This window comes from Phoenix dactylifera, chromosome 14, assembly GCF_051530095.1.
Source record: "Phoenix dactylifera cultivar Ajwa chromosome 14, Ajwa_hap1_PhDact_Kaust_v1.1, whole genome shotgun sequence".
NCBI classification, from domain to species: Eukaryota; Viridiplantae; Streptophyta; class Magnoliopsida; order Arecales; family Arecaceae; genus Phoenix; species Phoenix dactylifera.
Window position 1 is genome coordinate 13,019,889 of NC_143203.1, and position 12,531 is coordinate 13,032,419.

A 12,531-nucleotide genomic window follows, 5' to 3' on the forward strand; every position below is an offset into this window, starting at 1 on the left:
TTAATCCCGATGGATTTAGCAAATCAAGGTATGATTTATGACTCATTAAGATTAATCATTCCATCAATCATCCTTTGATTCGGGATATTAGGATGATGGTGAGGGATGGTGTGGCCTTTGAGGCTAAGCATGTATTCAGGGAGGCCAACGGGGCGGCTGACTGGATAGCTGCATATGCAGCACACCATTCGGAATACGCCCTGTGGGCAGGAGAGCGGGAGCTGCCATCGGCACTACGCGAGATTTTGTATTTTGATGTTCTTGGGTGTATTCGGACACGCGTTGTCTGAAGAACCCGTTTTAAGCACAAAAAAAAAAAAAAAAAAAAGCCCAATTCAACTCCCTCTTGGGTTACATAGCTGGGCAATAGTAGAGAATGGTTGCATGCACCATTTATTTCAATATCATTGACAAAATGATCCAAACTAGGTTTAGTTTTATTTATAGGTGCTATTAAGAAAAATCCAGTTCAAGGAACAAAAAAAAATACAATAAATATGCTACAATGGGTAAGTAAATATTCTAATACTAGAAACAGGAAAATGATCATAAAGAAATAAAAAATGTGTTACACAAAACATTTGAAGAATGATCATTATAATAGTAGTTTTAAATAGTTTTCTATTGATTTCCCAAGTTAGAGTCAATTTGGTAAATAGCTACAAATTAGTTGATGAATATTGTTAAAAATTTCTTTTTTGCTAATATTTATTCTCCTCACAATAAAATAAAAAATCATGGATTTACCATATCGATTTTATCAAGAAGAACATTGAGAATCTCTGAGTTTTTTCCCCTTCCCTCCTAATTTAGTTTTATAGGATACGCGCACTTGAATGGGAACCGGTTTCCCATAGATGCGTTTTTTTCCCAGACCAGAGAGCATGTCTGGTAAGCTAGCTCTAGGTTTGGGATGCCATAGCTTATAGCAATGCAAGCAAGTGATCATTTTAGCCTCTCACTATATAAATTGTTATGGGCCACAGAAGTCATTAGCTTCGTGAAGGCCTGGTTTTAGCATGTTATCCAAAGAGAAATTTGAGGTTGATGGCTCTCTTAATCAAGTATGGATCTTTATCTTCTTGGAGAGGTAGTCAAGGCCAAGACCTTTCAAAGATCATCTCAGCACATTTAAGGTTTCATTCTACTAGAATTAGCAAGGAGCGATGCATATATTTCATCCAAAGGTATAGAGCATTTGATAGACGCTCATGACCCTACCATTCAAGATTTTATGAATTAGATTTTTAGTAAACACTAGATATTGGCGTGTGCTTTGGCCATGACATAAAAATGAATGGATGGATATGATCTCATTGAAAGAGTTCCCTTTTTTTTTTGGTCGTTTTGGTTACAGAGATAGAAGACCATTAGAAATCGATATCATCTATTCTAGGATTAGATGAGCTCGCCAACAAGTTTTCTTCTATTTTTATCTTCCAGTAAGTTGGAGGCTTCCAAATTTTTAAGTCTTTACCTTTTCTCTTTATATGGTGGTAAACATTATCAGCATTTGGCTCTCACTCGTAAGCACATGAGATGGTTGAACATCCAACTTTGGACGATGTTCAAAATTTGCATTATATAGTACAAAATACGCTCTCTAACATATTCCCATTAAAACAAAAATTAAATCCATGAGAGAAATAATTCAATCTACATAATCTTACAACCAAATAAAAAAGAATAAAAAAGAGAGTTATATTTTAGGTATACTTTTATTTATATTTTAATAATTAATGTAGTAAAGAAGTGTGGAGGGAGGTATTTGGAGAGTGAAAAGAGAGAACAACTGGAATGACAGATGCTTCAACCTAACTATATAATGAGGTCGGACAGGGTCATGCAGAATAAGGTTGGGTCGAAGCAATTGATAAATAATTTATTTATTGATTTATTTTTTATAAAAAGCATATTTATAACTTGATAATCTTCTTCCATTAATTTTTAATTGTTTATGTTTTTGAACTCTTTATTGACTTCTAGAATGTTTCCTTTATTCTAAATCTTTATCCCTATCCCAACTTATATTTTACTTGTAAACTATGCTCAAACATGGGGTGGACAATTTTAACCCGACCCACTTACCTGACTAAACTAGATCCAAACCTGAACCGCTTAACCCAACCTGTTGTTCGGTTCACAGGTCATGCACGGATCAGCCAATCATGATCCACTAGCAGGTCAGGTCAAGTTTGCGTTAGGGCTCCTTCAACTTATTAGGTCAGGATGGTGTGTATTTATTATATTACTTTCAATTTATATTCTCTTTAAGTGGTGGATTGTGGGATAAATGGAAGACATTGAATTAATAAGTTATATTATTATTTTATTTATTTTGTTATATCATGTAATTTATTCCAAAAACTTTGAAACAATAGCTTATCCATACAATATATAGCCCCAGATTAGATGGTCTTGTGTCAATTAAAACAGGTCTGTAAATTAGCCATGGATTGGCACGTTAGCTACAGGCTAGGTTCTGGTCAAGCATCCTTGACCTCCTAGCTCAACAGGTCTGGTTCAGATCAGGCTCTATAGGCCTTCATATATTCAGTTGGGTGGGAACCCGACCCAGCCACAAATTGTCAACCCTAGCTCAAATGGTTAACTGATTGTAAAAGATCAACCCTAAGTGATGTCGAAAAAGATAGTAGACTAGAGGGAATTATGTTATCTCAATGAAATAATTTTAGATCCTTGTGGCTTTGAGTGACTTGTAAGGTGATACAAGAACTTTAGTAAGCTGCAATGTCATACAGGCCCAGGCAGAACCCTACAGTAAATTCGAAGCACTTCACATCCCATGAAGAACTCTGAAGTACAGCTGAAACAGGCCACATTGCAGTTTCTATATTGCTGCAAGAAACTTCAAAACTGAACCAGAAAATGAATAACTATCACCTTTTGATTCATTGTATAACTTAATGCTAAGCATGTTACAAGGAAGATTATTCAAGCATGGTGTGCAATGATATATTATTAGATTTCTACTGTCCCATGAAAAAATAATAAATGAACTGTGCTCCTACCTCTGAAATGCTCGTAAAAGGCCTCTCCTACCATATCTAAAAACATTTGAACTGCTGCTGAGATATTCTTCTGAAAATTAAGCAAGGACTCCTAGCACAGGGCTTCCAACTCAAAGCCCATGTCCGCATCCAAAGTTTATCAATGATTCAAAAAGCTGAATCAAGCAGTCATGACCGAGGGTGATCCATAGCCATTTCGATGTGATTTCTGCCATTTCCATGCAATGGAAAGGCTCTCCTGAAGATCAGTGTACTGCGCCGTCCAGTTAAGTTCACGATTAATCTTTGAAGGGTCACTGTATACCTCAGCATAGTCACCTGGTCTGCGGTCAAGGTATTCAACCTTAATATTAGCCCCGGTTGCTTTCTTGCAGGCTTCCACAAACTCCTTAACTGATCTACCTGATAAGTAATACGACAACATTTTTAGAAAATTTTTGATGTTAATTGAACCCACTAGTGAAATCACAGTATTTTGCACCTACTACTTACAAGCACCTGACTGCAGAAACAGTTTAATGTATATGATAAAATTCAAAATTCATATCAATTGCTACAAGCTCCTCTCATGCAACAGTAGAAAACTGAGAAGAAACAACAGCAGGAAAGGAACATTTGGGAGAAGTTCTAATGACCTTTTCCAGTGCCGACATTGTATATACCAACTTTGTTAGGCCTTGCCATGTCAAGAGCTTTCACATGAGCATCAACCAGATCAGTGACATCAATATAATCTCTTATACAAGTTCCATCAGCTGTGGGATAGTCTGTTCCTTTAACCTGTGAACAAGGCCAACAACAACATCAATTTCTATCCGAAATGGTATTTCTTAGCATTGTGGTTTCACAGCACTGTACCTTCAGCCCTGGAATTATTCCTAATGCAGCATCAAAGCATGCACCAGATATACGTCCATGCTCTCGTAATTCAGGTCTAGGAGCCTCGCCTAACCTTCCCCCTAGATCTGACCCAATGACATTGAAATATCTGATGTGTCGTGGTTAGAGTTATTAATCTCCATTCACAATCCCATTCAACAGTTTGTCTACTGGAAGCAACGTACCTTAAGATCATCACAGCCATATCTGAATTCTTTGAGAAATCCAAAATGATGTCCTCTGCCATTTTCTTGGCCTTCCCATATGGGTTGATAGGAAACTGCATGTAACAAACATAAGTTCCAATAACAGAGTTCCAAACTTCCCAGCCTAATATAATATTTTCTTCTAAATTAATTTATGAATTCTATTGCAATCCATTATGACCACTATGGTCAAATTATTTAGGCATGCTATTGTAAGCAGGTTCTCCTTTTTAATATATGTCTATTAATAGGTCTAATATGACCACAAACCAACAAAGCAAATGCAATGTCACCAGTCCATTCAGACACAGGGATGTTACTCTATTCTAACCTGAGGAGTTTCTTCTGTAATAGGCATTTTTTTCGGCTCCCCATAAGTTGCGCATGTACTCGAGTAAATGAGAGTTTTAACACCACGTGCTGCCATAGCCTCCAGAATGACCAAAGTGTTTGCAGTGATATTATGATAGTACCTGTAGCAGAATAATGTAAATAAAATAAGAAATGGTAAACCTGAGATAACATATTTCTGAAACAATGGCATTTGATCACAGATACAATAGAAATAGTATCACAAGGTGATAAGGGGGAAAAAAAACCCTAGAGTGAATGATCAATAAAATGGCATTTCAGTGAAACAAAATGCCAAACACGGCAAAAGTATTGACAATTGAAAATGAAGTAATATAGTAATAAATCAAAAATAGAAATTAATGGCGTTTGCACATTCCAAATGAATGAAGCCCAACTATTTTGATATAGTTCTCCATCAATATTTAAATATTCAAACAAATTAGTCTAACATAAAAGTTTTGCTTCATCTGAGAAGTTGCAAAGGATATTATATAAAGAAGAAGCCATCTCCTATTTGTGTTCCACCCTCCAATGCCCGCTCGGAACCCAAGTTGCCAAGGTGAAAGCCAGAAAACCTAGCAGGACTTCAACGCCACATTCAACAGGATTGCAGTGCCACATTCAATCACAAATGTTAATGGGATCCCACTATCAAAAGTTCAAAACTTCTATTGATCTTATACATTTGCTAATTGACTTACAAGGTGATGCAATGGCCATTTTCTGTTTAGTTCATGTAAATGATTAATATCCACCACAACGATATCCAGGGATAGGTAAAATGTAGCAGTTGTATAGATTCCCTTGCCAAGTGAAAGGAGAAGCACAACCACCAAAATAAAAGAGAGGGCGAACAAAGTTTTTAATGGACTTAGCTATATCCATGACATAAATGAATATGATATGGGAGATATCTGGACTTACTTAATGCATTGGCCTTATTCACAGAACAGGAAACTTAGCCCGAGGATGTGTGGAGATAGGTGAACTTCTGTTAAATCACTTTGAGAAAGCAACAGAAATTGGTTAAATGATTGTTTCTCACATAAGAGAAATGTTGTGATGTTTTTTCATTTCTAAGCTTTGGAGCCTTAAAGCCCAACATGATCTACCAGCCACTAAGTTTTTTCCCCTTTTCTGAAGAATTAGGACCGATGGAAGCCTGGAAAAAGTAAGAGGGAGCATGGGATTGAACCTAGATCTCTTGTATCAACAAGAGGGCAGGTGCCCTCCAGCCAGTAAGAAATTTGTGCCGTGCAGAATAGAGTTAAAGCAAAACCTTAATAAAAACTGTGTTTCATTCGAAAATAAATAAAATGTTGCATAGTTTAGAAAAAAGAATTCCAAAGCAACACATATAATGCTTTTCTTTTCTCAAACAATATAGCAGTTACATATAAGGAAGGCTGTTAGCTTAGGCCTGGTTTGAGAAAGTATCTAACAGAACTGCAAATTCTAGTTTAAAAGCTTATGGAGTGTCAAGCAATGCCATATTGTAGCAATACAGTTTTCAAAAACTTTGATTCATGTAGCAATAAAACTGATGCTGCAGTAATTGAGCCAAGACAAATCAGTGACTTCTTTGCCCAGATGAAATATCTAGAAAAGATGAGCATACCTAAGAGGTTCAAGTGTACTTTCCCCAACATATGCAACAGCTGCAAAGTGCATAACAGCATCAAATGCATTTTCTGCAAATATTTGATTGACCTGATAACCGGTTAAAGAATGAACCTCGAAGTCCATCTCACAAAAAAGTTTGACAAAAGAAAAGTCTCAATGTGTAAAAAACAATCTGATAAGGATACAACTTTTGCATTGCCCAGATCAGCATAAATGAATTGAAGTCTCCCTGGCTCTGGGAAAAGCTCCTGAAGAACCCTAATTGCTCCAATATTTCCCCTAGAAAGGTTATCCTGTAAAAATACTTTAAACTGTTCATACCAATAGTGATCAGCGTACAAAAAATGTCTGTACGAAAAACGGTGAATTACCACAATTGTCACTCGATATGAGTCCTTCAAGAGTCGAAGTGCAGCATGTGAGCCAATATATCCAGCACCACCTGTTACTAAGACATGGGTGACCCCAGGTTCATGACGAGCAAACTGTAAGATGCAAGATAAATCAACGTCATTAAAAGGGAAGCCAGAAGAACAAGGAAAGGAAGCGTTCCAGAATTGTAGCACCAAAAACAAACCAACTGTATTAAGTAACTACCACATCATAGAGGGAAGAAGGCAGCAGAGTTGCACTAAGCAAATGTGAAGCTGAAATGTGGGTCACATGAGCCATAGCTTGAAAATGAAATCGGTTATAGAAATCAAACATCTTACTAAAGATCAAAACAATACTGATTCAGAAAAGGAAAATGAAAAAGAAGGCGCAGTAATATCCATTAATATAATCGATAAACCACTTATTGTTATGAGAAAAATTATAACATTATTTTTTGGAGTCCATTGTCAGAGATTACCAAAGAAAATAAAATTTTATAATCCCATGACAGGTATCTCACTGATGCAGTTGGAATGTACAGAAAAATACCCAGCAGAAAGAATAAGAGATGCACAATTTTATTTTTCTTTTTTCCTTTTTTCCCTTTTCTTTCTTCTGCAGGTAATGTACACTTAAATCCCTCAACAATCATATCCCTTTTTAATTGTTGCCAAGTATAAAGGTTTCTGTCAAGTGTTCTTCATCTATCCACATAGCCTCAAACTCTTTCTAATATGGATAAAATTAATGAATATCGATAACTATGTCTTCCAATTCCGAAGGTATAGGAGGCCTTCTGAAATTACCCCACTGGTTGCCAGTTATGAGCAATTTTGTCATTTTTCTAGCAGATTACAAATTACATCTTAAGATTATCAAAGGAAACATCCTTGTCCCATAGTTATACAAAATAACAACAACAACAGCAACAACTCAATTTGCATATCCTTATCTATCTCATTTGTTTACTGCAAATATATTTGACAATGCCCTATTTAAACTTTTTGTCTATGAACAATTTTAGTCAAACAAACACCTAAATTCTGCCCCATTTCTCAGCTATGTACCAAGATATTACGGTGATCTTGACAATCAATTTTAGAAGCTGCGTAATTCCTACATTGATCTTGTCAAAAATGTCACCAAAATAATCCATAGCACCTTATTCTTCCATAAAAAGGGAAGCAGAACAAAAGGATATAACAAATATCAATGCCATTTCAGAGGAAAATGGAGTGAAGATGAATTTAAAAATAAGATTATGTTTTAGGCACCTCAATTTGGCTATAGCCTGCAAACCTATTACCTGTAGCTATCCTACCTTAGGTCGACTATCAACTTCCCATGTTGACAAGAAAAGAGTAATCACAAGTTTCTATGGGCCAGAATAATTCTTAACCCACAAAACAAAGTACTACATACAGTGTCCAATCATTTTTGTTCTCTGGTTCACTAATCCAATCATTTTTGTTCTCTGGTTCACTAATCCAATCAAGCTCACATGTTAAGATCTAAAAATACTGATGAATAATTGAGAGACCTATAATCTTGAGAGAGGGAGGAAGGGGGGTGAGGGAGAGAGTAGGTAGTTACTTTTCAGGATTTCTGACATGCAAAAACATTTCAGTGTTGAGTATAATCCAAGCATATGTCTACACTACTGAAGCCTACAACACAATTCATGATGCAAATTAAGCAATATCACACCTAAAATCACCACAAAAATTCTGACATCATAAATTTCAGTTAGTTGACAAATTTTGCTATAAATCCTAAGAGTCCGAAGGAACTACGAAACATGGTGCACAACCACAGACAAAAAAAAAAGTTTCACCAAGATTTCAAAACTAGTATTGATTTAGGCCAAGCAAGTGAGTTTCGGGTTTAGTAGATTTGGTGGAGGCAAAAGTCTCGATTTAAATTTTAGACTTTTAGTGGAAAAAAGTAAAAGAATCAAATAAAATATAGGACAACATTAAAAAAAAAAAATATAAAACAGGTCAATAAATACTGAGGCATCAGCTGAGAGTACATCATAGTGTTTGAAACCTCTGAGGGCATGCAAAATTTAGTGGTTCAACACCTTTAGAAACTGTAGAATATTAGCTAAAAGGTAAAACCCTAAAACGAACTAACAAAGAAAAAGAAGCTGTAGAGACAGAATCTAGATATCATTTTATAATCGTAATATGTAATTGATAAGAATATAACATACCAATTACAAATTTATGTAAAACAAGATAATGCATTTTATTTTATTTTTTCCTTTTTTTTTTGTTACTTCATAACACTTATACAGCAAAGGTCTGCTACTATAAAATTTGACTTCCAATCATTTATACACTGACATCTAAATGCTTTAGATTTTACTTTCTTCAGACAATATTCAAGTTAAATCTCATGGACATGCTTCCTAAGTGTTTTGTTCACAACCTGTAAATATATGCATAAAACTGAAGGTTTTTATCTTCAAAATGGTAGTTTTGTCCAAAAATCCAAAACTGATGGAAAGTGGACTTAACCGAGTCAATTTCGATTGATCTGGCAGGCACTGCCAAAACTCTGGCAATTTCATATTGATTACAACCAAAACCAATTGGTTTCAGCCAAAATGTCAATCTAGCTAACAAGTGTCTGAGGATAAACGGCAATCCCAACCTCCATGCAATCCAAGACACAAACACAAATGGATGAGTCAACCTACATATCCAAGCAACATTGGACTCAACTACAACTCTATATCTAAATTCCATGATGCAATTAGGAACCCATGCCATATAAAAAAGCTTAAGCTGGAAGACAAAATCTAACAAGAAATGAAAACATATTGATTGAAAAACTGAGGATAAAAGCCTATCCAACCAAAAATCCATATCCAGTCAACAAAAATACTACACATACAATATATATGTATATGCATATGTATATCTATATATAGTTTGAAAGCTTACCACACTTTCACCACCGAAACCAGGGGATTGCTTCAAAATGAATATGCACAAGGCTGTGAGAATAGCAGCCATAAGAACTTTTCCAAGAAAATGAGGCTTGTGTCTCGAATCTGAGCAATCCATTCCTGTAAGGTGGAAGCCTTCAGATCCATGTAGAAATAACAGAATCAGAGCAATGATAGAAACAATATATCTTAAAGGCATTAAGAAATATGTATGTATTGACATAGTCCAAAAATTCAGCATTTCCACAATATGTACACAGTAAAAGGTTATCAGCACAAATTATATACGCAAACAATACCAAAAATTCTGATAAAGGAACAAGAAAACATTTGAATTATATTTCATCAATAGCTATATATATCTCAATTAATAATAAAAACAACTACCAAAAAAGTAACAAAATAAGAATATGAGCATGATTACCATGATCACCAACTTCAATCATGTAATTTTAGAAAGTAATATCCCAAAAACTGAATTTGTTAAGCTATAATTCTGGTTGTGTGTCCAGAAAAGTTAACTCAAACAACTATAAAAAAAGAAACTAGAATATGCTAATCAATAGCAGAAACCTGAAAAGGGCCAGGATCTACCAGCCCTAGGCTGACCTCTACTCCTGTTGACAGGTAGCATGGGAGAAAGAACTTTCAGACTACAACACGAGAATCAAACAATGCCCCTGACACAGAATTTAGGGGGATGAAGATCCCTCTTCTTCTGCAATGTAAACTGGTGATCACCCGCCAGAGCAAGATAGCTGTGCCAACAAAAACCCATGACAGATCACTCATAAAAATTCAAATTGCAGAATAGTAATGGAGATGGAAAAACAAGCCATATTAATAAACGTTCACATGTTAAGGCCTAAAAGTGAAATTTCAACAGAAAAATCAAAATAAAACCTCTCCAATGCCAATTAATGACCAATTTGAAATGTCAAATCCTCCTGTAAATAAATAGCAATAAATTCACATGCATACAATTATTCGAAAAAAGCGTAAACACCACAAAAACAATTAAACAGAAAAGAAAATCAGAGAGAGAAATAAAACCATAAGATTCCAATAATAAAATAACCAAAAGAGATTCTCTTGAAACCAATTAGAAAATATTCCAATGCAAGATCACATGAAATAAGAAGAGGAACGAGATCACAATTGATAAACCAGAAAAGGGAAAAAATATTCCAACTTTCATGCTTAAATAGAATTAGAACCCACTTTAATTCCCCAATTCTAACGTGAAAACGACAAAGAAGACGCAATCCTGTGTCCAGAGGAGGAAAGGAAAATCTAAAAAGCAGGCGGATGCATCAACAAGACACAACTTCCAACATCCAACAAGGACAACAAAACCAAAAACCGCACCAAGATGCTTCCTTTCGAAAGTCTACAGCTCCCAAACAAGCAGCAATTTATTCCCACAAACCTCCAACAAGAAAAAAAACACCAAGGTAGGAGAACGAGAACAAAAAAAGTGCCATACAACAGCCCAGAACGCAACAAAACGGAACAAAAACCCAATCCCAGCCCCCGAATCAACAAATCCAGACCAAAAAACACCCAAGAAACAAGAAAAAAGCCCAAAACCAGCAAAGAGTGGAAAAAACAACTCAAAAGGGAGTCCTGGAGGAGAAATAGATACCTGGAAGCGGTAGAGCAGCAGAAGGGAAAGGAGATGAGGTGGGGCGGAGAAGAAGAGAGGGCGGAGAAGACGAGAGAGTCGCTGGTCGTTTGGACCCACTCGTGGCCTTTAAAGGGGGTGGGAAGAGAGGGAGAGAGGGGAAGAGAGAGACAACTAGGGAAGGGAAAGAGAAATCGGAGGAAAAAAGAGAGGTTTTTAATATCGACACTTCTCCCCTCCCATGGTCTTCGGGTCAGGCCCCCGCTCCTTAGAATGCGGGGACTTCTTGATTCCTCCTTCCTATTTATCTGGCATTACTTATTTTACTAAATTTCACTTTCCTTGGCGACAATTGGTAAAACATAGTGTGGCATGTTGGCATCGACGCATCCCCTCCAATGACCTAAAAATTAATTCCACTGCCAGTTGTCTAATCCTTGTTAAGGGTATGTAATGACTCACAAGAGTTTGATAAGTTGGGCCATGTAAATTTGTATGGCGTATGAATGTGCAACACATAATTCTATTTCTGTTTCTATTTTCCTTAAATTCAATTTTTATACTTGTACAAGAATTATAAAATAATAGTAAATATAGTAAGCAAAGCTTGCAAAAAGTCAAGAGGATGTATTGCCTTGCCTTCACTATTTCATAATCAGATTACATAGGATAGTAATATGTGCAATATGCAAATATGTTCTCATTATGACCACATAACAAATAAATGTTTGTGTTCAAGCAGGTTCCTTGCATGTGCGCTAAAAATAATGGAATTTGAGGTGTTTTGAAATACTAAAAAAACTAACAATCTTCCACATGTTTCAAAACACTTCTCTGATATAGCAAGAGACACAAGAAAGTTATATATGCTAATGGTACCTGATAAGCTTGAACTATTCCTTGGATGACAACCTTGGGATCACAGTAATATGGTGGGGCTAAGCTTCTTTAACCAAATTCTTTTAGTGTGATGCAACCAAACCTGTTATTAATATAATTTTTCTAAACAAAACAAATTCCAGTGGGATGGTGCCTTTACGGCCATGCACCTATTTGAATGTTCATGAGTTCTCTAGAGATTTGTCTATGCCTCATAGAGAGCAGCCTTACTCCTACACATATAGTTGTTATTCATCAGGATTGTACTACAATTGGCACCCCATCCCAAATTAAAAACTATGGATGTATTAAGAGCATCGAGCTTGATACTGTACTCACTGCATTCACACTGTCATACACCATAGGGAGGGACTCCATCAATCATCATATATGATGGTGGATAGGAAATAATAGTGGTCCCTAAGATTTTCTATGATTTTGTTCCTCATTAAACCTCCTTTATGGAATCTCTAATTATAGAAATTGGGTATCCATCACATCGTCTTTGTAACGGGCATCCATCCCCCCTTGATTTTTTGCCCACTAGCTCTCAGTCCAATAGCTTGGTCAGAGGATCAACCAGGTTTTCCTTTGACCTCACAA

The 12,531-nt window shown here is 36.0% G+C and overlaps 1 protein-coding gene across 9 annotated transcripts; it reads right to left on the reverse strand.

Annotated features, from left to right (window-relative positions):
- Positions 1–2,890: 2,890 nt before the first annotated feature.
- LOC103720550 (putative UDP-arabinose 4-epimerase 3) lies at positions 2,891–11,326 on the reverse strand. 9 transcript variants are annotated; one of them, XM_088710448.2, is made up of 12 exons: positions 11,071–11,190; positions 10,329–10,372; positions 10,035–10,183; positions 9,421–9,545; positions 6,466–6,579; positions 6,280–6,387; positions 6,090–6,181; positions 4,449–4,590; positions 4,097–4,191; positions 3,891–4,020; positions 3,668–3,812; positions 2,891–3,434 (listed from the first exon to the last, which is right to left on the reverse strand). In XM_088710448.2, exons 3-12 carry the CDS (start codon positions 10,057–10,059, stop codon positions 3,193–3,195), a joined length of 1,218 nt encoding a protein of 405 aa, XP_088566574.1. In that variant the 5' UTR covers positions 10,060–10,183; positions 10,329–10,372; positions 11,071–11,190; the 3' UTR covers positions 2,891–3,192. The 9 variants fall into 9 exon arrangements, with proteins under 9 accessions (XP_088566574.1, XP_088566573.1, XP_088566572.1 ...); XM_088710447.2 differs by having other exon boundaries at positions 9,999–10,183; XM_088710446.2 differs by having other exon boundaries at positions 9,421–9,560; positions 9,999–10,183.
- Between the last annotated feature and the right edge of the window lie 1,205 nt (positions 11,327–12,531).